The sequence below is a fragment of the Podarcis erhardii genome, assembly GCF_964252035.2.
Source record: "Podarcis erhardii genome assembly, chromosome: 12".
NCBI classification, from domain to species: Eukaryota; Metazoa; Chordata; class Lepidosauria; order Squamata; family Lacertidae; genus Podarcis; species Podarcis erhardii.
Genome location: NC_138513.1, coordinates 3,971,116 through 3,995,036, shown reverse-complemented (window position 1 = coordinate 3,995,036; position 23,921 = coordinate 3,971,116). Strand labels below are relative to the sequence as shown.

Here is a 23,921-nt window from a genome sequence, read left to right as displayed (position 1 = left end):
ATCCGGTGTATTGACACAAGGTAACACACAAGTAATGCCTTGCCAGTAATAGTGTTTATTGCTATAAAATTAGAAGCTCCATATAACAAGACAATGAAACACAGAATTGTAGAGTTGGAAAGGGACCCTGAGGGTCATCTAGTCCAACCCCCCTTCAATGCAGGAATCTCAGCAAAAGCATCCATGACAGACAGGCATCCAAAAAACCTTAGAAACCTACAAGGAAGGGCAGTCTGCAATCTCCCGAAGATGGTTATCACTGACTGTGAGATAATCTAGAAAGAGAGAATATTCCTTCGATGCCCTTCTCCGGCGGTGGCTGAAGTCAAGAAAGCGATCTAAGCATCTAAAAAGGCCTGTCTGGTCTAGCATCCTTTCCCCACTGTGGCCACTCTGGTGCTCATTTTGGGATGTTCTCCAGCAGGATCTGAGCGTGACAGCGACTCTCCTCGTTTGCGATTCTCAGAAACTGATGTTCAGAGGCAATCTGCCTCCGACACAGTGTGTGTGTGTGTGTGTAACGTAGCCTTAGTCAACATAGCCTTAACTACCAGGAGCAAGTTACAGAAATGCAGGCATGCGGATCCAGTTTGGGCGTGAAAAAGCTTAGGGTGCTACAGAGCTAAGGGTCCACTGGAAACAGTCAGTGCGGGGAGGTGGAGAGAGTGAGGACCGGCTGACTTCCATTCCCAGGTGTTGCGGTTGTATTGCAATGCACGGTGTTTGTCTCATTTCTGAGCGGGCCAAACACCCCAGGCCTTGGGGTCGGGGGCTCTTCCTTCCTACTTTCCCGTATCCACTTTTTCCACCAGGCTTTAGCGACCCGTGCTCCCTGATAGACAAAAGATGCCAAGAATTAAGAGGGAAGGTAAGAGGCAGAATGGGTTCCCTCCGCCAGGTTCTCCCAGGAAACCCATAGTTGGAATCAGAATTCCGTACAGTGAATTTAATAACAATAATAAATAATAATACAGCTATACCTCGGGTTCCGAACGCTGCAGGTTGAGCATTTTTGGGTTACAGACAACGCCAAACCCAGAAGTACCAGAATGGGTTACTTCCGGGTTTCGGCGCTTGCGCATGCGCAGAAACACAAAATGGCATCACGCACGTGCGCAGACGTGGCACTACGGGTCGTGAACGTGCCTCCCGCACAGATCACGTTCACAACCTGAGGTATGACTGTAATAAATGTTTATTTATACCCCACCCTCCCTGGCCAGGGCGGGGCTCAGGTCAGCTAACACTGAATATAAAGTACAATAAAACGTAATAGAAAAAAAGGAAAAAGAAACAGTTAACTAAAATACAGCTTAAAATGCAGCCTCATTTTAGCAGTAGCCCATAAATCAAGACCATAAAGGGAGGAAACATCAGATATTCACCAGAGCCAGCTATCCATGCTGGTCCTACTTGGGCCAGCAAAAAAGAAGAAGAAGAGTTTGGATTTGATATCCCGCCTTTCACTCCCTTTAAGGAGTCTCAAAGCGGCTAACCTTCTCCTTTCCCTTCCTCCCCCACAACAAACACTCTGTGAGGTGAGTGGGGCTGAGAGACTTCAGAGAAGTGTGACTGGCCCAAGGTCACCCAGCAGCTGCATGTGGAGGAGCGGGGAAGCGAACCCGGTTCCCCAGATTACAAGACTTCTGCTCTTAACCACTACACCACACTGGCTCTCTAGGGAAAAAAGCCAATGGGAAATTTATATACCAACTCAACTCGCCATGTTTGGAGGAGGAGGAATGCTGCCTATGATCCCAAGAACACTATCCCCACCGTCAAACATGGAGGGGGACAAAATACCTCCTGAGATGTGTGCAAACCTGGTGGCCACCTACAAGAAACATCTGACCTCTGTAATTGCCAACAAGGGTTTTGCCACCAAGTACTAAGTCGTCTTTTGCAAAGGGATCAAATACTTATTCCACTCATTATAATGCACATCAATCTCTGCCTTTCGTCTTCTGGGTTTCTGGGGGGGGGGGGTTTCCTGTCATTATTCTGTGTCTCTCACAGCTATAATAAACCTACTATTAAATTACGGGCTTGTCATTTCTTTGTCAGAGGGAAGACGGGCAAATTTAGCAGGGGATCAAGTACTCCCCCCCCCCCACTGTACCATGCCCGCAACCAAAATGCCACAAATAACAGGACCCTATTCCCGGACCACGATGGCACTTTGCAAACCAACCCACAGATTTTCATCATTGAAAGATGTCCACCATCTGCTGTAATTGTTCTTTTTTCAGCCTTTTGCTGTGTTGAACAGCAAAGCCCGATCGGTAAAAATATTGCTACATGTCACGCCGAACTCTGAGTGGTTCAAGATGCTGCCATCTCCCTTGGAGAGATCGTAATAATTATAATAATGATTTATTATTTGTACCCCGCCCATCTGGCTGGGTTTCCCCAGCCACTCTGGGCGGCTTCCAACAAAGATTAAAAATACATCAAAATATCACACATTAAAAACTTCCCTAGCAGGGCTGCCTTCAGATGTCTTCTAAATGACAGGTAGTTGTTCTTCTCTTTGACATCTGGTGGGAGGGTGTTCCACAGGGCAGGCGCCACCACCGAGAAGGCCCTCTGCCTGGTTCCCTGTAACTTGGCTTCTCGCAGGGAGGAAACCGCCAGAAGGCCCTCGGCACTGGACTTCAGCGTCCGGGCAGAATGATGGGGGTGGAGGTAGAAAGGTAAGAGGCTGCTGGATCAGGCCAGTGGCCCATCTAGTCCAGCATCCTGTTCTCACAACGGCCACCCAGATACCTGTGGGAAGCCAAAAACCAGGATCCGAACACAAGATCCCTCAACCCTCCTTCGGTCTCCAGCAACTGGGATTCAGAAACGTTTTGCTTCCAATTGTGGAGGCAGAGCCGAGCCGTCATGGCTAGCAACCACCGATAGCCGAGATCTTAACCCTGAAGTCTCTCCTTCAGATACATCGCCCAGACTTACCTGCCGGCGCTCAAGGTGGGCTTGTTCCTTCTCAGGTGCATCTTCCGAAGTTGGTCCTCCTTCTGTGGCCGGCACTTCAGCCTCAGAGATGGCAGCCACCACCAGGGTGACGCCGACAATCAGGAAAAGCCACCACGGACCTCGCATCATTCCTGGGATGTGTGCTTCGGTGGCTGAGCGTCTTGTCTTCTGAGAACAAGGCAGGTCCTGAGCGCTTTTTAAGGCACTGCTCTGGACTTCCCGCAGGAAATTCCTTCTTCGGGGAGACGAGCAGGAAACGGGCTTTGCATGCAACCTGTCGAAATCTACATTTCCCGGAGTTTACCCAACCAGGTTGCCTCACCAGCTAACAGCAGCCACTTCCTGGCCCAGCCCATTTTGCAACCTGTGTGTTTTGCTCAAGCCTTTGTTCAGTTTAGTTGCGGTTACACCCAAACTTTCCCCCAAGAAACTACATGGCTTTCCCTCTGCCAACTTTTTCCTCCCTGCAAAGTAGGTTAAGGTAAAGGACCATTAGGTCCAGTTGTGGCCGACTCTGGGGTTGCGGCGCTCATCTCGCTTTATTGGCCAAGGGAGCCAGCGTACAGCTTCCGGGTCATGTGGCCAGCATGACTAAGTCGCTTCTGGCGAACCAGAGCAGCGCACGGAAACACCGTTTACCTTTCCACCGGAGCGGTATCTATTTATCTACTTGCACTTTGATGTGCTTTTGAACTGCTAGGTTGGCAGGAGCAGGGACCGAGCTACGGGAGCTCACCCCGTCGCAGGGATTCGAACCGCCGACCTTCTGATCAGCAGGTCCTAGGCTCTGTGGTTTAACCCACAGCGCCACCCGCGTCCCCTGCAAAGTAGGTTAGGCTGGGAAAAATATTTGGAGAGGTGCTGTCCCTATGACTCTGGCCAAACAACAAGGCATTATTCTGTCACTACTCCAGAAATATACTGGATGCTGCAATCAGTTTCTTGTCACTTTGTTGCTCGGTAGAGATCCTGTTATAATATACAGTGGAACCTCGGCTCCCAAACGCCTTGGGAGCCGAACGTTCTGGCTCACGAATGAACGAAAACCAGAAATAATTGTTGTGGTTTTCGAACGTGATTTGGAAGCCAAACGCCCGGCCCAGCTTCCAACTGGCTTCAGGAAGCTGCTGCAGCCAATCAGAAGCCATGCCTTGGCTCCCGAACTGTTTTGGGAATCGAACAGACTCCCGGAATGGATTAAGTTTGGGAACCAAGGTTCCACTGTACAAGGTGGCCAAATTTTGTGCAGGAGTAATCAAAATACAACATGCAACGATTAGCTCCCAGAATTAGTAGTACCGTATATATATCGACCGATGGGAAACTTCTAGGTCAGAAGGGTTTCTGGACAGTTAAATGACCCCCTAGAACTGTGGGGTTTTTTTATGTATATGCAATGTGATATCATTTTATCTTGTCCTGGGCTTTTAAATTTTGTAATCAGCGAGAGCTGGAGCATAAAGCAGGCTGATCGCCGAAGAATGGATGCTTTTGAATCATGGTGCTGGAGGAGAGTCCCATGGACTGCAAGATCAAACCTATCCATTCTGAAGGAAATCAGCCCTGAGTGCTCACTGGAAGGACAGATCGTGAAGCTGAGGCCCCAAGACTTTGGCCACCTCATGAGAAGAGAAGACTCCCTGGAAAAGACCCTGATGCTGGGAAAGATGGAGGGCACAAGGAGAAGGGGACGACAGAGGACACGATGGTTGGACAGTGTTCTGGAAGCTACCAGCCTGAGTTTGACCAAACTGCGGGAGGCAGTGGAAGACAGAAGTGCCTGGCATGCTCTGGTCCAGGGGGTCACGAAGAGGCAGACACGACTAAACGACTAAGCAACAACAACAATCAGTGTTTTTGTCTTGATACTGGTCATTGACCTTACTTAATAAAACGACTTTACCTGAGAGGCAGATGGGAGTATTGGCTCAACCACACCTTCACCTGCCAGACAGAATGTCTGCCTGATATCTTGTGGCTCAATGGACTGGGAGGCCTAATCCAGCTTCCCAGAGCTATTCTCCTCTCCAGAAAAATTCCATGCATGAAATACTGTGTCAGATGGTGCATCTCCCAGTTGGGTTTTTAATTTAATCACCCAGGAACATCAAAGAATATACAAGGCACTGTGGATTATCTTTAGAACATTTTATTTTTTAAAAAAAAACCTCTGCACGACTGAAGGTGAATCGATTAAAGAACATGAAGATGGCCACAAGGAGTGGCACTGACTTTTCAAAGTTGGGAGCTGGCGGGCAGATCTGAAAACATGTCAAAATGAAATATTAACATCCCAGGCTGCAAGGCAAAAGAGGTTGTTATTTTAGCAACCCACAAAGAAGTGGCCTGGCCACAAAACTGTTCCAGGAGACACCTGCTTGCTTGCCCCGCGTCGGATGTGCTCAGAACTGGTTAGTCCAAGCAGATAGCAGCAAGAAGAACTTATCTATAGGGGTTAGAGATCTGGGGTTCAGAAGGACAGGGCCTTTCCAACCACAACCACTTACAGAACTGTGGGTCTTGGCCACAAGAGGCAGCCCAGTGCCTTAGGTCCTGGTTCCCCCTGAAAAAAACCCGACACACTCCCTGATCACAGCCAATAATTCTCGCAAGGGCGGACTCCTGGGTTAGATTTTTCAAAGCGATCTTGCTCTTTTGCCAAGCCTCAAATTCTCCACCCGAAATCTCGTGCCACAAACTGCAAGGGTCTTCGCTTAGGCTGCGGCACGCACCGGACTGGAGGAAGGAGGGGGTCCTGTGTCAGCCGAGAGCACGAGGGTCTCGTCTTTCTTTCGCATAGCTGTCAACGTTTCCCTTTTTTTATGGGAAATTCCCTTATTCCAAATAGGATTCCTCGCAAGAAAAGGGAAAAGTTGACAGCTATGTTCTTTCGCAAGGTCGAGGCATGGCATTACTGGTAGGGAACTGCCTTCGAGAGAAGATTATTGGCAAATGCGCCGGGGACTTCCTATGGAAACTTTGCAAAGAGCTCTCTGCTGCATTTCTGGGTGTCTCCTGCAGCGCCACACTTCACAGCTGCTGGGCTGGGGATTTTGAAGCATCCTTTGAAACACATGGAAAATCTGATCTAAATCTAACTACAGGCCCCTTAGCAGTTGCCAGAGGCGAGCCTGTTGGCAGAATCCAGGGTCCTTGCCCTGAGACCAACTCCCTTTGATATGTGGATAAGCCACATTCAAGTCAGCTGTTCAAGACCAACGTGACTTTCTGGGACACTTCAAGGAAGTCTGCCAAGCATACTGGAATTTGCCTGCAAGAGACAGAGGACTTTCTAAACACCTGTGTGTTTTTGCATTATGAAAATCAACAAGGGAGAATTTCCTATTTCATTTAAAATGCAGCATTTCATGTTATGATGTTTTTTTGGGATGGGTGAGGTTTTCCCTGGGTCCTCTTCAGGTATGTCTGTTGTACTGCAGGTATCCACAGGGACACAGTTCTGTAAGCGATTGTGACCCACTTCTGCAGGCTCATACCTTTGGCCATCTTCCTGGTTCTCCCTTGCATGAGAAAAGTCCTCTGCCCCACTCGTCTGCTTGCCAGCAACACCCCCAAGCAAAAGCCTGCCTGGAGAAGACGTAAACACCAGGCAGGCCCTTGCATTCTGCCGATTTGTGTCAAGCGTGTTTCATCCCCTCGTTCCACAGCCCTGCATCCAGCACAGAGTCAGAGAAGTTTCGCACAAGGGCCACCCAGGGCAAAGGAGAGCCTGCCGGATGGGCTGCCTCAATCCGAATCGCTTCCCTCCTGCTTTGCTGAGTCAACCGCTGACGCCAGATCTTCCTCCTGGCCTCTTAGCCTCTCTCCTGCGAGGGAAACAGAAACACCACTCAGCAACTGTTGCCTGTCTGAAGCGAGCCCACAGTAAACTACACCACGTAGTAGTAGTAGTAATAATAATAATAATAATTTATTATTTGTACCCCGCCCATCTGCCTGGGTTTCGCCAGCCACTCTGGGTGGCTTCCAACAAAGTTTAAAAATACATTAAAATGTCACATATTAAAAACTTCCCTGAACAGGGCTGCTTTCAGATGTCTTCTAAATGTCAGGTAGTTGTTCTTCTCTTTGACATCTGGTGGGAGGGCGTTCCACAGGGCGGGTGCCACTACCGAGAAGGCCCTCTGCCTCGTTCCCTGTAGCTTGGCTTCTCACAGGGAGGGAACCACCAGAAGGCCCATGGAGCTGGACCTCAGCGTCCGGGCAGAACGATGGGGGTGGAGATGCTCCTTCAGGTCTACTGGGCCTTTGAAGACGTTTAGGGCTTTAAAGGTCAACACCAACACTTTGAATTGTGCTCGGAAACGTCCTGGGAGCCAATGTAGGTCTTTCAGGACCGGTGACGTTAACTCTTTCTTAGAAATACAGGATCTGCACAGGAGTGCCAGGCCTAATGAGCACGGCAGCCTTTCTCAGGAGGTCTTGCCCCTATGAGGCAGTTGCAGAAACTAAAGGTCCCTGCCTTCACACAGCTGCCTAAGTCTCCTCCTCTCCAGGGTTTCCCACAAGCAATCTCAGACTATGCCGGTGTGCCTGCCTTTGCTCCTCTCGCTTCATGCCTCTCCTGGTCCTGTGACACATGGGGAGCTTGTTGCAGCATCAGGAGACAGCATTCTGGCTTCTTTGCCAACCTGACTCTTGGCCTGCCAAGAATCCACATTCGGAATTCAAGCTGAGCTAAGTTTCCCTGGGGAAGGGCTGCAACTCAAGAGGGAGACCATCTGTCTTGTAAGGAGGAGGTCCCAGATTCAACCCCTGCTGGCATCTACAGGTAGGGCTGGAAGAAACTCTTGCCTGAAATACTGGAGAGCAGCTGCCAGCCAGTGTAGACCAAACTGGGCTAGATGGACCAGCCGTCAGGCTTGGTATAAGGCGGCTTCCTATGGAATGGGGCAGGGACACCAGGATACCAAGGCACAGAGGGCTGAGCGAAAGCCAAAACTAGATGGCGAAGGGACCTGTGGGATGCTCAGCACTGCAATGGCTGCCTCCATCCATTGCATGCACTGCTTCACACATTTCCCCGCAGACGCTCACTCACTTATTAGCTCGGCTATCGCCCTCTGGGTTCGCTTCTCCAGCTTCTCCAGTTTCTTAGCCACGTCTCGCTTCAAGTCCCTGAGGAGTGAGGGAAATGGAAAGAAAATGAGACCAGGCCCAAGGAGGAGACAGGGAGGCCAAAGCCCTGAAGGGCACCTATCCAGCCTCAGGATTACAAGTTCCTTTGGCAACGCGGCAGCAGTACCTGCGAGGAAATCAGAAGAGGACTAGGGCTCCTCCTAGGCTAGGCTGTGCAGAACGGAAAACCCCTTCAGTAGAAAGGAGAAGGAAATGGTCGGGCTGAATTGCCAGTCCCTTGAGAAAACATTTTGATTCACGGCACACTTGATTAACAAAAGTGCCCAGGGCAGAGAACTGCATTATAAAATCCGGGTGCAAAATAAATGAACACCCAGAGCTATTATGTATAGAAACATATGGAAGTCTAGCGTCCAGATCAAGGGAAGTAATAGTTCTGCCTTGGTCAGATCACACTTGGAATACTGGGTCCACTTCTGGGTACAGTGGTGCCTCGCAAGACGAAATTAATTCATTCCGCGAGTTTTTTCGTCTTGCGATTTTTTCGTCTTGCAAAGCATGGACTTTGGAAAAGCTTCAAAAGTACCAAAGTCTTCAAAAAACTCAAAAAAGGCTACCACACCGCGTGCTATGAGTTGCTCCTCGAAGTGAATGCACGGTTTTAAGAAAAAAGAAACAAACTTGCAAGACAAAGGAAACAAACTTGCAAGACGTTTCCGTCTTGCAAAGCAAGCCCATAGGGAAATCTGTCTTGCCAAGCAACTCAAAAAACGAAAAACTCTTTCGTCTTGCGAGTTTTTCGTCTTACGAGGCATTCGTCTTGCAAGGTACCACTGTACCACAATTTAAGAAGGATGTTGACAAGCTGGAAGGTGTGCAGAGGAAGGCGACCAAGATGATCAGGGGTTTGGAAACCAAGCCTTATGAGGAGGTGGATATGTTTAGGTAAAGGTAAAGGGACCCCTGACCATTAGGTCCAGTCGTGGCCGACTCTGGGGTTGCGGCACTCATCTCGCTTTACTGGCCGAGGGAGCCGGCGTACAGCTTCCGGGTCATGTGGCCAGCATGACTAAGCCACTTCTGGTGAACCAGAGCAGCGCATGGAAACGCTATTTACCTTCCCGCCAGAGAGGTACCTATTTATCTACTTGCACTTTGAGGTGCTTTTGAACTGCTAGGTTGGCAGGAGCAGGGACCAAACAACAGGAGCTCACCCCGTGACGGGGATTCAAACCGCCAACCTTCTGATCGGCAAGTCCTAGGCTCTGTGGTTTAACCCACAGCGCCAACCGTGGATATGCTTAGCCACCTTCAAATATCTGAGGGGCTGTCATGGAAGACGGAGCAAGCTCCGGAGGCGAGGACCCAGACGCATGGATTCAAATGACTCCAACTAAACATCAGGAAGAACTTTCTGACAGTAAGAGCCACTCAACAGTGGAAGGGACTCCCTTGGAAGGTGCTGGGCCATCCTTCATTGGATAGGGGTTTGACAGCTATCTGCCAGAGATTCTTTAATTGTGCTTCCTGGGGGCTAGACTAGATGGCCCTTGGGTTCCCCTTCCAGCTCTACAATCTCATGCTTCTATTAAAATGGCACAAACCCCCAAAACCACTTTGTGAAGAACTATTTTCTCTGTCCTGAATTTTCCAGTGGCACTTGGGGTAGGTTTCTAACCCAATCCCCATTTAATTACGTTGTGGAGGAGTATATTATTGGTTTGTTTTTATTCTTATTTTTATTATGTATTTTGTGTTTTTATATTGCATTTTTATGTCGTGAGCGGCCGTGAGATCTACAGATGAAGGGCATTACGCTAATATTAATACAGTGGTACCTCGGGTTAAGAACTTAATTCGTTCTGGAGGTCCGTTCTTAACCTGAAACTGTTCTTAACCTGAAGCACCACTTTAGCTAATGGGGCCTCCCGCTGCCACCGCCACACGATTTCTGTTCTCATCCCGAAGCAAAGTTCTTAACCCAAGGTACTATTTCTGGGTTAGCCGAGTCTGTAACCTGAAGCGTCTGTAACCTGAAGCATCTGTAGCCCAAGGGACCACTGTACTGCTAATAATATAAAAGCTAAGCAACCTTGCAGGCATTTTATCCCCAAATAATTTGTGCAGTCGCCCCGGAAACCCCATTCAGAGCTTCATACTCACCAGTCAGGTTTCCTGGGCGCAAGATTTGCCAAGTCCTGGGAAAGTGGAGAGGGGAGGAACACAAAAGAATCCCTTGTTAAGAGCCACTACTAATCAGCTTTGTAACAAAACAGGCGGGGCTTTTAAAAACAGTTTCGTTTGAAGCACCAAACGTTTCAGACTTACCACTTCTTCGATGATGGGCTCGGGCTTCGCAGCCTCCAGCTGCTCTTTCACCTTGTCTTCCACTAGGGGGCAGAAGGAGCCAGAAGGATGTTACGGCGATTTTAGCACAGGTGGGAAGGAGGGTCAGGGGTGTGTGTGCAGGGACAGGTAAGGTCCACTGAAGGTCACAGAGGGAGAGAAGCTCTCTGGGAGTCCCTGGTGGAAGCATGCGATGAACAACATGCATGCTGGAGAGCACAAAGACAAGGCCACAAGCCTTGGCCAACCCGGTGCCCTCTCCAGACCTTTTGGACATCAACAGGGCCAATGGGAGTTGTAGTCCGAAACACCTGGAGAGGGCACCAGGTTGGCCAACGCTGGCCTAGTCATTAAGAACCTCAACTGGAATCCCTCCCCTATCAGATGAACCGAGGGCAGAAACTTAAGCTGCCATGGCAAGACTCAAGTACAGTGGTACCTCGCAAGACGAATGCCTCCTAAGACGAAAAACTCGCAAAACGAAAGAGTTTTTCGTTTTTTGAGTTCCTTTGCAAGACGGATTTCCCTAAGTGTCTAAGACACTAAGATTTCTGCAAGAGAACGCTAGTTCTCCAGCGGTACTACAATTCCCAAAACGCCTTGGGGGAAAGACACAAAAAGCCAGTTTGTGGGTGAGACACAGGTGCACGCTTAATTCCCGTGTTCAGAAAAGGAAGGACCAATCCTCAAATAGTCTGGCAGGGCCCTCGTGAAGTGCTTTGATCACTCCTGCAAGCTTATCTGTTCTGGTTCATACAGTCTTCCTCCTCCCCAAGGTCAGGTTAGAAGCAACTCTGCAGAGACGCAGTCCTTGTTTTGGTCAGCCAAATTCCTGAATAAGAAGTCTAATCAATGACAAAGAATGTAAACAGAGCCTTCTGGGTGGTTGCCAATGGCAAGTGATATTCAGAAGCATCAGTGCCCCTGACAGTGGAGGCAGAGAATCGTCATCAATAGCCCTCTCCTCCGCCATGAATTTGCCCAACACTATTTTAAAGACATCTAGGTTGGTGGTCTTCATTGCCTCCTGCAACAGCAAACTTCATAGCTTAGCTAAACTTGGTCTGAAGGACTTCCTTGGATCTGTCCGGAGAACTACCGTATTTGTCGCTCCATAAGACACACTTTTTCCCTCCTAAAAAGTAAGGGGAGATGTGTGTGTGTGTATGTTATGGAGTGAATGCAGGGGGGAGGCAGGCAGGAAAAGCCCCCAAGAGCCGCACACAAGCTCCGCACGGCTCTTGCGGGCTTTTCCCCAGGATGGAGAAGGGACTGATGCAGCCAGTCAGTCCCTTCTCCCTCCTCGTAGAAAAGCCCGCAGGAGCCGCGCGCTCCTTAAAGGGTGCGCGGCTCCTGTGGGCTTTTGCGGGAGGTGGGGGTATTGCCATAGCCGCGCGCAGCCCCTCCGGCTGGGAGAGGCTGCGCGGCTATGGCAGAAGCCAAGATAGCGAGCGGGATAGATCCTGCTCGCTGTCTTGGCTTCTTTGCTATTTGGGGCGGGGGGGGAGAACCCGGGCTTCCCCCAGCAGCCCCAGAAGCTCTGCACGCAGCCTGTCCGCTGCTCTTTGGTGCTGGGGGGGGGGGATAAGATTTTTCCCCTTGATTTCCCCCTCTAAAAACTAGCTGCGCCTTATGGTCTGGTGCGTCTTATGGAGCGAAAAATACGGTACGTAGGAGTTTCTTTGCTATCGGCCATGACAACCAAACAGGAGTGTCTTTTGCTGCCTGCAAACAACTGATTATTTGAGAGGCAAGGAGCAATTCTTCCATGTGCGTTCTCTTTTATTTTTACTTATTGTGTTTATATCCCACCTTTTTCCTCCAAGGAGCTCAACGCGGTGTGCAAGGTTTCCCCCCTCCTCATCTTATCCTCGCAACGACCCTGCGAGGTCGGCTAAAAGACTGGGACTGGCCCAAAGTCAATGGGGATTTGCACTCTGGTCTCCCGGGTCCCAGCCCAACACTCGACAACTGCTACACTGCACAGACTCTCAGGAGAAGAACGAGTGTGTCTGCCCCTCTTTGTGGGCTTCCCAAGAAGGCACCTGATTGGCCGCTGTTGCAAGAAAGATGCTGTGGTCCATTTCAGAAGAGGTTCTGGATGCCCACTCACCTGAGGCGGGCTTCGCTTTGGGCACCACCCGCCCCTTGAGTTCTTCGTCTTCCGGAGTGTAATTCCGCAACTTGAGCTCCCTGGAAAGGGGAAAGAAGAAAAGAGGGAAGCTTCAGTCTGATGTCACACACGGCTACCCATCAGCCTCCGACAAAGGCCACTTGCTTGGTGTCCAGCAAAGAGCGGCTCGTTCTGCCTGGTAGGGGTAGTTTTGAGGGTGAGAGAATGGCAATGGGGTCCTAGGAAGGAGAGCCTGTGCCTGGTGCTTGACCCAAGGAGCAGCGGGCCGAAAGCATGGATTGTTCGGGGCCCAAGCAGGTACCGTATTTTTCGCTCTATAGGACGCACCGGACCATAGGAGGGGGAGAACGGGGGGGGGGGATTTCTCCCCCTCTCTGCGCAGCGCCCCTTCAGCGAAGCGGTGGGAGAAACGGAGTGCCTTCCATTTCTTCTCCCACTTCGCTGGAGGGGCGCTGCGCAGAGAGGGAAAACTGTAGAGCGCCTCTCCAGCGAAGCCTGGAGAGCAAGAGGGATCCGTGTGCACCGACCCCTCTCGCTCTCCAGGCTTCAGGCGGCTATCCGCAAGCCTTCGGAGCGCAGCGGGAACTCCTGCTGTGCTCCGAAGGTTTGCGGATAGCTGCCTGAAGCCCCTGGAGCGCAGCAGTTTCTGCTGCGCTCCGGGGGCTTCAGCGAAAGCAACACGAAGCCTCCGGAGCATGGGGGGAGCTCTCCCTCTGCGCTTCAGAGGCTTCGCGTTGCTATTGCTGAAGCCAAGGAGCCTGCATTCGCTCCATAAGATGCACACACATTTCCCCTTAATTTTTGAAGGGGGAAAAGTGCCGTCTTATAGAGCGAAAAATACAGTATTTGCCTGGGGTGTCCTGGACTGGCTGGCTGTAGAGGAGTGGAAGAAGGCATCAGCTGGGGAATCCCCAAGGGAAGAAAGCTCAGAAGCAGAGGGTTGGTGGTGGGGTGAAGATGGGCAGAGGGAGAAGAGGGAGTGTGATGATATGCAGTGACAACAGGGAATAAGACTGACAGACAAGGACAGGAAGAAACATCGTGGGCAGAATAAATGTCACACACAGGGAAAACAATGATACAGTATGAGATCTTCACTTGCAGTCTTATAAATTACAGAGCCAGTGTGGTGTAGTGGTTAAGAGCGGTAGTCTCGTAATCTGGTGAACCGGGTTCGCTTCCCCGCTCCTCCACATGCAGCTGCTGGGTGACCTTGGGCTAGTCACACTTCTCTGAAGTCTCTCAGCCCCACTCACCTCACAGAGTGTTTGTTGTGGGGGAGGAAGGGAAAGGAGAATATTAGCCGCTTTGAGACTCCTGAAGGGGAGTGATAAAGGGGGATATCAAATCCAAACTCTTCTTCTTCTAATGAGGGAGCGGATTGGGAAGAGAAGGTGTCGGAAGCTGAAGGGGCAACAGGGTTAAGTGGGCAGAAAGAAGCTGGGGCAAAGTGTTAGAATTCCTGCTCCATAATTGCAGTCGTGGGATTGTTGTCCATCACATGACGGTGTATGTTTTGACTCCACGGAGTGGGAAATGACAGAGACAGGATGTTTGTGTTCCTGTGTTCCGTGAAGTGGGACTATTGTCCTTTGATCTTTTTCTTTGCTGTCTGAGGCTAGAAAGAGAGGAAGCCATGTCGCAGTGCTCCGTGTGTGTCTGTATGTAAATAAAGTAGATTAGCCAAAATGCTGAGTCGCTGAGTTCTTTTATGCAAACTGCGAAGACTCTGCGGGTCCCTAAGTGTGCCGATGTCTGTTGGCATCAGTCGCTGTGATGTTCGGGCTGAAGAAAGCTGAGAGCCTGTGTGGTGTAGTGGTTCAGAGCAGTGGACGCGTAATCTGGTGAACCGAGTTCGCGTCTCTGCTCCTCCACACGCAGCTGCTGGGTGACCTTGGGCTAGTCACACTTCTTTGAAGTCTCTCAGCCCCACTCACCTCACAGAGTGTTTGTTGTGGGGGAGGAAGAGAAAGGAGAATGTTAGCTGCTCTGAGACTCCTTTGGGTTTTGATAAAGCGGGATATCAAATCCAAACTCTTCTTCTCCTTTGAAGCTCCCAAATGAACGACCAGGAGGGAGAGAACATGCCAGTTGGGCATGTGTCTCTCCCAGGGTCCTACTCGAGTGTAGGACGAGCTCCTGACACAAAGAACAGTCCTGATGCAGAGGTTGGAGAAGAGCAGGGCCAGGAGACAGAGATGAGGCTGGATGCAGCAACCCTGGATTTGGAGAGCTGGGAGAGATTTTGCCACTGAGCTCAGCTCTGTCCGCAGCAGGAGCTCAGAGCTTTAAGAACAGGCAGTTTTCTGCCTCTGAGTTGGGAGGAGGTGGTGGGATAGAGAAGCAGAGAGAGCCCTGAAACCTGGGAGATTTTGTGCCGATGGACACAGAAACCAGCAAGAGGGGGACTCGAAAGCCAGACTGCGTTGCTGCGGCACAGACCCACATCCAACTATCAAAGCCCTTCAGAAACAGGCCGGGCAGCAGGAGGAGTGGGCTGCTTGTGTGTTTGGCAGGCGTGTGGGGCAAGAATAAAAAATTGGCTGGGGACTTGGGAGAGCATCTTTCTCTTTGTTGCTCTCCTTAGTGCAGCTGCTTAATCTTGCAGGGGACAAGCAAGGCAAGGAATGAAATGTTGTTAGGCAGCATCAGCACTTATTTGCTCAGGTTCCGCTCTTTTCTCCTGCCTCTTGCAATGCATGTTTCCTTAGAAGCGAGTCCCACAGAGTTCAACAGGATTTACCCCCTGTGGCCAAAACCTTCTCTCCAAGCAGGAACGATAACCGGTGGGTAATTTTCAGGATATGTGCAGTGAGCCAAACCTCTGGGTCTTTTGGGGCTGGCGGTTTTTTTATTATTTATGGATTTATAAATTGCTTTCCAAGAAACGTTGTCAAAGCAGTATACTGTGCACACACAAACACACACACACACACACACACAGAGAGAGAGAGAGAGAGAGAGAGAGAGAGAGAGAGAATATGTACAGTGGTACCTCGGGTTAAGTACTTAATTCGTTCCGGAGGTTCGTACTTAACCTGAAACTGTTCTTAACCTGAAGCACCACTTTAGCTAATGGGGCCTCCTGCTGCTGCCATGCTGCCGGAGCATGATTTCTGTTCTCATCCTGAAGCAAAGTTCTTAACCTGAAGCACTATTTCTGAGTTAGCAGAATCTGTAACCTGAAGCGTATGTAACCTGAAGCGTATGTAACCCGAGGTACCACTGTAACAGAAACTGGTATATGCTTAGCAATTTAAGGCACACTGATGATGGAAGAGAGTTCTACTAGTGACGGTTAGCTAAGAAAATTAAACAGAGCCTCCATCTTCAGAGGCAGTCTATATCTGAAAACCAGATTCTTAGAAGGAAGTAACTGAGGAGGGCTGAGAGAGAGAGGGGGAGGGAGAGAAAGAGAGAAAAGGAGGGAGATGCTCACAGTTTATTTAACGGGAGGAAATAGGAGGAGGAGACAGAGAGAGAGCAGAATTAATGGACCTGAACACCCCAGAGAAATATGCAACAGTGATTTTTAACCCTCCTATGCAATTGGGGTTTATAACTAATCCCGGAGGCATATTGAAATATGCAAAGCATTCCACCTAGCCTGTGCAACACATTTCCCCCACCAAAGCAGTTGGTGGTTCTGTGTTTCTTTTTAAATTCTTAGAAGGGAGAGAAAGACATTGGGGTCTGTTGCAACTGAAGCAAACAACCGGTTTTATTTTGCATATCCAAGATAGTGGAGGTGAGTTTTAAATCATGGAGATTTATCTTCTTCTTCTTTTTTTAAATGGCTATTCCGCCGGGGCGTGGTCATGTGTGTGCTATGCTCCAGGTGTGAGGTTTCTACCCACGCTACCACACCACCGTGGATCCTATGCTCCTTGTGGGTAAACTATGTGCGGCATCTCAGCAAAGGATCGTCTCTGTGTCTAAATGCAGAGTTAAAAACGGGTTGTGCCGCTGGGCCTTCCGTTCAATTCCACAGCATCGGAGCAATGCCAAGTAGCCAGAAACCAGCCGCACGACACCCCATGCCCACCAGGGAACCACTGGAGGCTTGTTAAATTTCTCTCTAACATCGTCTAACATTGTGTATGCCATCAAATGCCAACAGTGTCCTTCAAACAGGCCAAACCTGTTGGACAAACAGGCCAAACCTTACGCCATATTGGACAAACAGGCCAAACCTTACGCCAAAGAATAAACAGACATAAATCTGACATCAGGAATCACAAGACAGAGAAACCAGTAGGAGAACACTTCAATCTCCCAGGACATTCTATACAAGATCTCAAAGTAGCTGTTCTATTACAAAGGAATTTCAGAAATAGACTGGAAAGAGAAGCTGCTGAATTGCAACTTATTACCAAACTTAAAACCATGGAGAGACCTGGTCTGAACAAAGACATTGGATTCTTATCTCATTATACATGAGAAAGCCATTTTTCACCTTCTCACCCCTTGCTTTTTCCTGTAAGACCTATTGCAGTCGTTAAGAGTCGTCAACAGGCTCATCGCAGCTATCTGCCAATCACCCATTCCCACCACCCTTCTGAGTAATACCCCTCCCCACCTTCTCACTATATAGAAGGGTCTGGTGACTTCTGTTTCAGTGTATCTGAAGAAGTGTGCATGCACACGAAAGCTCATACCAAGAACTGACTTAGTTGGTCTTTAAGGTGCTACTGGAAGGATTTTTTTTATTTTGTTTTGACTATGGCAGACCAACACGGCTACCTATCTGTAACTACATTTCTCTAGCCTGTCCAAACGGACAAGTCCGAATCCCTTTAATTAACCACTAAATGCGAGGCTCTCGCAGACCTGCCACACGCAATTAGCAGCGCTGCCTCTTCCCGGCAAGAGACCTCCCAGGAGAGTCCTTTGGGTGTGCAGCCCGCAGTGTGGGGAGGAGGAGAAGGGTGTTCAGGAGAGAAGCTCCCAATTCTGCGCTCAGGATCCATCCCTTGCCCACGTCTCTGAAGACAGGGGATGGGAGTTGGTACCCGTTCCTCAGGGCTTGGCATCTTATTCCATTTCATGTGGACGTTTGTAAACCCCACTTGCATTTACAGTATCACAAGGAGGTATACAGGCAAACATCCCCTCTGGGAAGCTATGGAAATCTCCATCCCCGGATGTTGTTGTTGTTTTAGAGAAAGAGAAAGGGTGGAAAATGAAAAGAGATGAGTCAGTCGCCTTGTCAGGATGTTTTCATCCACAGGTCAGCTCAGACAACCCAAGAATTTCTTCTCCGCTGAACATTTCAATAACCCTATATTGTGTTGTGGAACAGAGAAGGCACCGGCTTGCCTCACTCGAGGTGCCTGATCTACAGTCCGCTCCAACCGTTAGCCTTAATCAGCAGAAACGGAAAATGCAATATCAAAGTCATTCATTATTCACCACCCTTGGGATCGCGTAACAAGCCGCCTCGCGGCTCGCTTACCTCGTACGCTGCTTTAACAGGAAAAGCAAGTTTCCCTGTTATAAACAAGCCGGTTTTTCCTTTCCGAGGGGGCTGTGTGTGTGTGTGTGTGTGTGTGTGTGTGTGTGTGTGTGTAGAACACACAGTCCAAAGCTCAGCTCCTGATTTGCAAGCAGGGAGCAAACACTGACCTCTACGCTAGACGACAGAGCCACGATACGGCTCAAATCCCAAACAGAGAGGGGGGGGGGTAAGCAGAAACTTACTTATGCTTTCCCATATCTTTCTCTTCACCGTCGCCTCGGAAATGCTTGAGCTCCGGTGCGCCATCATCTTTATTCTGTGGAGAGAAAGAAAGAGGGGGGAAATTAGGGGGAAGGAGAGCACCCATCAAGCCTGATGTTTCTCTAGTGCGAGATTTCAATGCAAAAAAAAACCCCAGGCCCAGTGCCTGAACTGCATGTAAATGATCCAGCAGGCCCAGGGTTCTTCGGTGTCTGGGCTTAATTTCATTTCGCTCCAGGCTGAATTCCCCACTGAGAAATGGAAGGTGTGCAAAGACACACAAGGCCAGCGAGGAGGGAAATGAATTAGATGTTTGGCGGGTGCTGGGACGTGCAGAGCAAGTTGTGCATTTGGGGACTGCTGTGGTCCAAGCTGGATGAGCAAAGCAAGTCGAGAGCTGGTGCTGGGGGAGGGAGAGTTTGGCAGGGGGGTGGCAGAGAACACACACACACACACACACACACACACACACACACGAGTCAAATGAAAGCTGACACTGTTTCCTGGAACGTGACAAATGCCAGGATAAACAGTGGCTCCTTCTGTACTCTGGTGAAGCTGCACCAAACACATATGAGCGAAGGGCAAGGGGATGCATGGCTAGAATGCATGCAGAGCTTTGTTGGGTTTGCGCCTTGCTTAGTGTCAGTACAGCTGCATGGGAATGTAGAATGAGATGGGGTTTTTAACAACAACTAGCCTCCCACACAGCTGTAAAACAGGCACCCCCGAACTCTGCCCTCCAGATGTTTTGGGACTACAATTCCCATCATCCCTGACCACTGGTCCCGTTAGCTAGGGATGATGGGAGTTGTAGTCCCAAAACAGCTGGAGAGCCGAGTTTGGGGATACCTGTAGTAAAATATGAAAGCATGTGGGAGCTCACAAAAGAATAAGCAAACTGGAACAACTGGGTGCTCAATCCAACCATGTTTAAGAATTGTCATTGACTGAGTAGGTTAAGCGTCAGATCTTGGTGGGGGTAAAAAGAACCAAATGGAGTATCGTAGCACCTTGAAGACGTTTTTACGGCAAAACTGCCACAGACTACAGTCCACTTCAACCAATGTATGGAGTGTTATCCCAAGGTACAGCTATCAGACAGGTGTGGGGGGAGGGGAATGAGCAGAAAGTACAGGTGGCAATAGTTTTTGTTATTAGTGGTGAACCCTTTTTTGAAACAAAAAAACCAGAGTTGTGGATAACAGACACCCCGGCACTGGTTACTCCTACAAGTAGCAGCAGAGCTTCAATGCTTTTCTTTGGCCAAAGCCAGCTGGAGCTGATGGGAACTGTTAACACCTGGAGGGCACCAGGCTGACACAAGACATTAATACCTCTGTCAGAAAAAAACACGAAAATAGGATCAAGAGGGTGGGAAATGATAGCTCTTCTTCAACGTGGGTGACTGCTTTCTCACATACTATGGCCCCAAACACAGCAGGGAAGCCAGTGCAATTATGCAATAAATAAAATAATAATAATAATAATAATAATAATAATAATAATAATAATAATAATAATAATAATTTATTTGTACCCCGCTCATCTGGCTGGGTTTCCCTAGCCATTCTGGGCGGTTTCCAACAAAGATTAAAAATACATTAAAATATCACACATTAAAAACTTCTCTGAACCTTCAGATGTCTTCTAAAAGTCTGGTAGTTGTTGTTCTCTTTGACATCTAGTGGGAGGGCATTCCACAGGGTGGGCGCCACCACCGAGAAGGCCCTCTGCCTGGTTCCCTGTAGCTTTGCTTCTCGCAGGGAGGGAACCGCCAGAAGGCCCTTGGAGCTGGACCTTGGCGTCTGGGCGGAACGATGGGGGTGGAGACGTTCCTTCAGGTATACTGGACCGAGGCCGTTTAGGGCTTTGAAGGTCAGCACCAACACTTTGAATTGTGCTCGGAAACCTAAGAAGGCCTGCTGTGATGCCCTTCAAATCCAGGAGGCAGGTGGTCCGAGAAGGCCCTCTGCCTGGTTCCCTGTAGCTTTGCTTCTCGCAGGGAGGGAACCGCCAGAAGGCCCTTGGAGCTGGACCTCGGCGTCTGGGCGGAACGATGGGGGTGGAGACGTTCCTTCAGGTATACTGGACCGAGGCCGTTTAGGGCTTTGAAGGTCAGCACCAACACTTTGAATTGTGCTCGGAAACCTAAGAAGGCCTGCTGTGATGCCCTTCAAATCCAGGAGGCAGGTGGTCCTTGCTTTCAGGTAGCCAGAAGGAAGACCCCGCAGAGGGCACCAACCTGGCGAGGCGATGGAAGGCACAGAATTTAGAATTATCCTGGCACAGCCTGTTATCCCCGGGCAGAAAAATGCCATCTCGCTAGAGCACAGAGCAAAACACATCATCCCACGTGTCAGTTTTGTGAGCCTTGCTTGGAACTTTGGGCATTCATCGGCGCAGCAAATCTGGCTCTCATTTCAGAGATGTTTCTGCCCAACTTCTGGTATTTTTCCTCCCCCGATCCTTCCTTGCCTTTTCCAACGGTGCTGTTGGGTTTTGCCAGCCATCTGGGACCTTTGAATCAGGACTTTGAATCAGTGAGCCGGTTGCATTCCATGAGCAAGAGACAGATGGCGGGAGGGTCCCGTTTGGCTGCAGTTACACCAAGCAGGTGGCAGATGGCGACACAAGAGCCAATCAGGAGCTTGGGGGCGGAGCCGCACACACTCTCTCCAAGTCTCCGGCTCCTTCACTCTGCGATTGAGTCAGGCATCCGACAGATTGGACCCCAAAACCCAGGAGATAGCAAACAGCACAACCTGTTTTCTAAAGATCACACACGCAAACACACATGCACAGATAACAGGGAAGGCAGACAAGGAGCACACCATGCTTAATACAGGGGATAAACTTTGCAGCCCTTGGTACCATATTTTTCACTCTATTAAGACGCATTTTTCCCCTCCTAAAAAGATAAACTTTGCAGCCCTGGGTAATTGAGGAACGATGCCTCAACCGCTCACAAAATTAAACCAAAGAATATATAAAGATAGTGTGCCGGATCAGGCCAATGGCCCATCTAAGTCCAGCATCCTGATCTCACAGTGGCCAAGTGTGGGAAACCCACAACCAGGATTCGAACAGAAGAGCCCACTCTCTCCCCCCCCATCACTGCCTCCTGTTGGGAGGAGTTCCATAGGTTGTTGTTGTTTAGTTGTTTAGTTGTGTCCGCCTCTTCATGACCCCCTGGACCAGAGCACGCCAGGCACTCCTGTCTTCCATTGCCTCCCGCAGTTTGGTCAAACTCATGCTGGTAGCTTCGAGAACACTGTCCCACCATCTCGTCCTCTGTCATCCCCTTCTCCTTGTGCCCTCCATCTTTCCCAACACCAGAGTCTTTTCCAGGGAGTCTTCTCTTCTCATGAGGTGGCCTAAGTATTGGAGCCTCAGCTTCAGGATCTGTCCTTCCAGTGAACACTCAGGGCTGATTTCCTTCAGAATGGATAGGTTTGATCTTCTTGCAGTCCATGGGACTCTCAAGAGTCTCCTCCAGCACCATAATTCAAAAGCATCCATTCTTCGGCGATCAGCCTTCTTTGTGGTCCAGCTCTCCCTTCCGTACATCACTACTGGGAAAACCATAGCTTGAACTATACGGACCTTTGTTGGCAAGGTGATGTCTCTGCTTTTTAAGATGCTGTCTAGGTTTCCATAGGCTTAACCATATGCTAAGTGAAGAAGTGGTGCTTTCTTTTATCAGTCCCGAAAGTTCCAACATTTAGCTTCATTGCGTGTTCTAGTGTTGTGTGAGAGAGAGAAAAACGTTCCTCTGCCCATGTTCTCCATGGCAGGCATGGTTTTATAAACTTCTAACATGTTACTTCTTCCTCACCTCTTCTCAGAATGAGAAAAAAAAAATCCCAAACATTGCCACCTTTCTTCCTAGAGGAGTCACCCCCTCCCCTGAATCATCCTCCAGAGCTTTATCTACAGGACCGCTTCTCCTGGTCTGCCCCGCAGAGGACCTTAAGGTCTATGAATAACCATAGTTTAGAGGTCCTGGGCCCTAAGGAAGTCAGACTATCCTCCACCAGGGCCAGGGCCTTCTCAGTGATGGCTCCGACCTGGTGGAATCCCATGAGACTAGAGCCCTGCAGGATATAACCTCCTTCCGTCGGGCCTGTAAGACAGAGCTATTCCGCCTAGCCTCTAATTTGAATTCGGCCTGATCTTTTATTTCCCTTCCCTTCCCTCCCCCTCCCCTTTTATGAAGATCACCCGCTCTGAGACCCCACAGCTAATTCTCCCCTGGCCTCCTCGCTGGCCCAAGTAGGACCAATTCAGCCAGCTAGCCCTGGGGATTATCGAATTGATTTTTGGATTTTATTGTTATTCATGTTTTTATACTTTATTTTATGCTGCTTTTACAATTACAGTGGTGCCCCGCAAGACAAACGCCTCGCAAGACGGAAAACCCGCTAGACGAAAGGGTTTTCCGTTTTGGAGGCGCTTCGCAAAAGGAATTTCCCTATGGGCTTGCTTCGCAAGACGAAAATGTCTTGCGAGTTCCTGCGGGGTTTTTCCCCTTTTCCCCCCCTTTTCCTAAGCCCTAAGCCGCTTATCAGCTGATCCGCTGATAAGCCGCTTATCAGCTGATCTGCTAAAAGCCGCTAAACCGCTCATAGCGCTAATCCGCTAAGCTGTCAATGGGCTTGCTTCGCAAGACGAAAAAACCGCTATACGAAGAGACTCGCGGAACGGATTAATTTCGTCTTGCAAGGCACCACTAAGTGTTTTAAATTTCTTGTAAGTCGCCCTGAGCCCAGTTTTTGAACCGGGAAGGGCGGGGTAAAAATAAAACAATATCATTATTATTATTATTATTAATGCATCCCATCAGTTCTAAGGTCCTGCAATGACTATCATTGCCAATGGGCTATCGGAGATGATTGTCACTTCATGAAGATGTACAGCTTAAGCAATAAGGATGGGCGTTCCACCTGCACGGCTGGTTTAACACACACTCTCCAAATCGGAGCCTTGGCATGAAGAAAGAGACAGAAGACAGGAGTTATGCAGCAATAAGTCAAGGGAGGCTCTGGCTGGTGTAGTCTAGGCTGCAACCAGCCTCTCTTTTCGGGGGCCACCCCATGCCCTGACCCATCTGCCTCCACCAGAATCCCCTGTAATGTACAAGGAACTCTCAGGCGACAGGGTGGGGGGAAAATTTCAGGCACCCAGAAATCTGCAATTATGGATCTGAGATCTTTCCAACCCAATCTTTGCATAGAAGAAAGAGGCTTGCCAATTGGTTGGGAGTGTCTGAAAACCGGTCTGGGATTTGCATTTTGCCCCTGCCCCAGCCCCGAGTGCAAAGATCCTTCAGAAATTCCCGTCTACAAGGGGAAAATGTGCTTATCTCCTTAGCTGCTTTCAAAGAGCCAGCCTGCCCAAAAGCCTGCCGTAGTTCCTGGTGTTCGCTCCTTATTGAAGTCATAATCCTTGCTCGGTCGCAGCAGGTTGCTATGGAAATGATGGCAACCGCAGCCTGAATATTACGACTTTGCACAGCGGAACAAACAGGTGATGGGGTTGCGGTGGCGGTGGCGACAGCTGGAAAGGAAAGCAGTCTCTTGCTTCTTTTAGTGTGGGGTGTGTGAGGGGGCTTTTTCAAACTGAGCGACACATTCCCTTATGGGC

At 49.5% G+C, this 23,921-nt stretch overlaps 1 protein-coding gene and 1 long non-coding RNA gene across 2 annotated transcripts in view; both read right to left on the bottom strand.

Annotated features, from left to right (window-relative positions):
* Positions 1-35: 35 nt before the first annotated feature.
* Positions 36-3,810, bottom strand: LOC309326069. The gene is made up of 2 exons (XR_014150093.1): positions 2,956-3,810; positions 36-832 (listed from the first exon to the last, which is right to left on the bottom strand). It is a non-coding gene; the product is annotated as an uncharacterized lncRNA (long non-coding RNA).
* A 1,585-nt stretch (positions 3,811-5,395) lies between these two features.
* Positions 5,396-23,921, bottom strand: part of CCDC12 (coiled-coil domain containing 12) — a 36,279-nt gene continuing 17,753 nt past the window's right edge. The window contains exons 2-7 of the mRNA XM_081834590.1: positions 18,257-18,330; positions 12,536-12,615; positions 10,405-10,466; positions 10,240-10,274; positions 8,039-8,115; positions 5,396-6,803 (exon numbers count right to left, since the gene is read on the bottom strand). Of these exons, the coding sequence (XP_081690716.1) occupies positions 6,724-6,803; positions 8,039-8,115; positions 10,240-10,274; positions 10,405-10,466; positions 12,536-12,615; positions 18,257-18,330 (408 nt within the window). The 3' untranslated portion in view covers positions 5,396-6,723. The remainder of the gene's footprint in view (positions 6,804-8,038; positions 8,116-10,239; positions 10,275-10,404; positions 10,467-12,535; positions 12,616-18,256; positions 18,331-23,921) is intronic.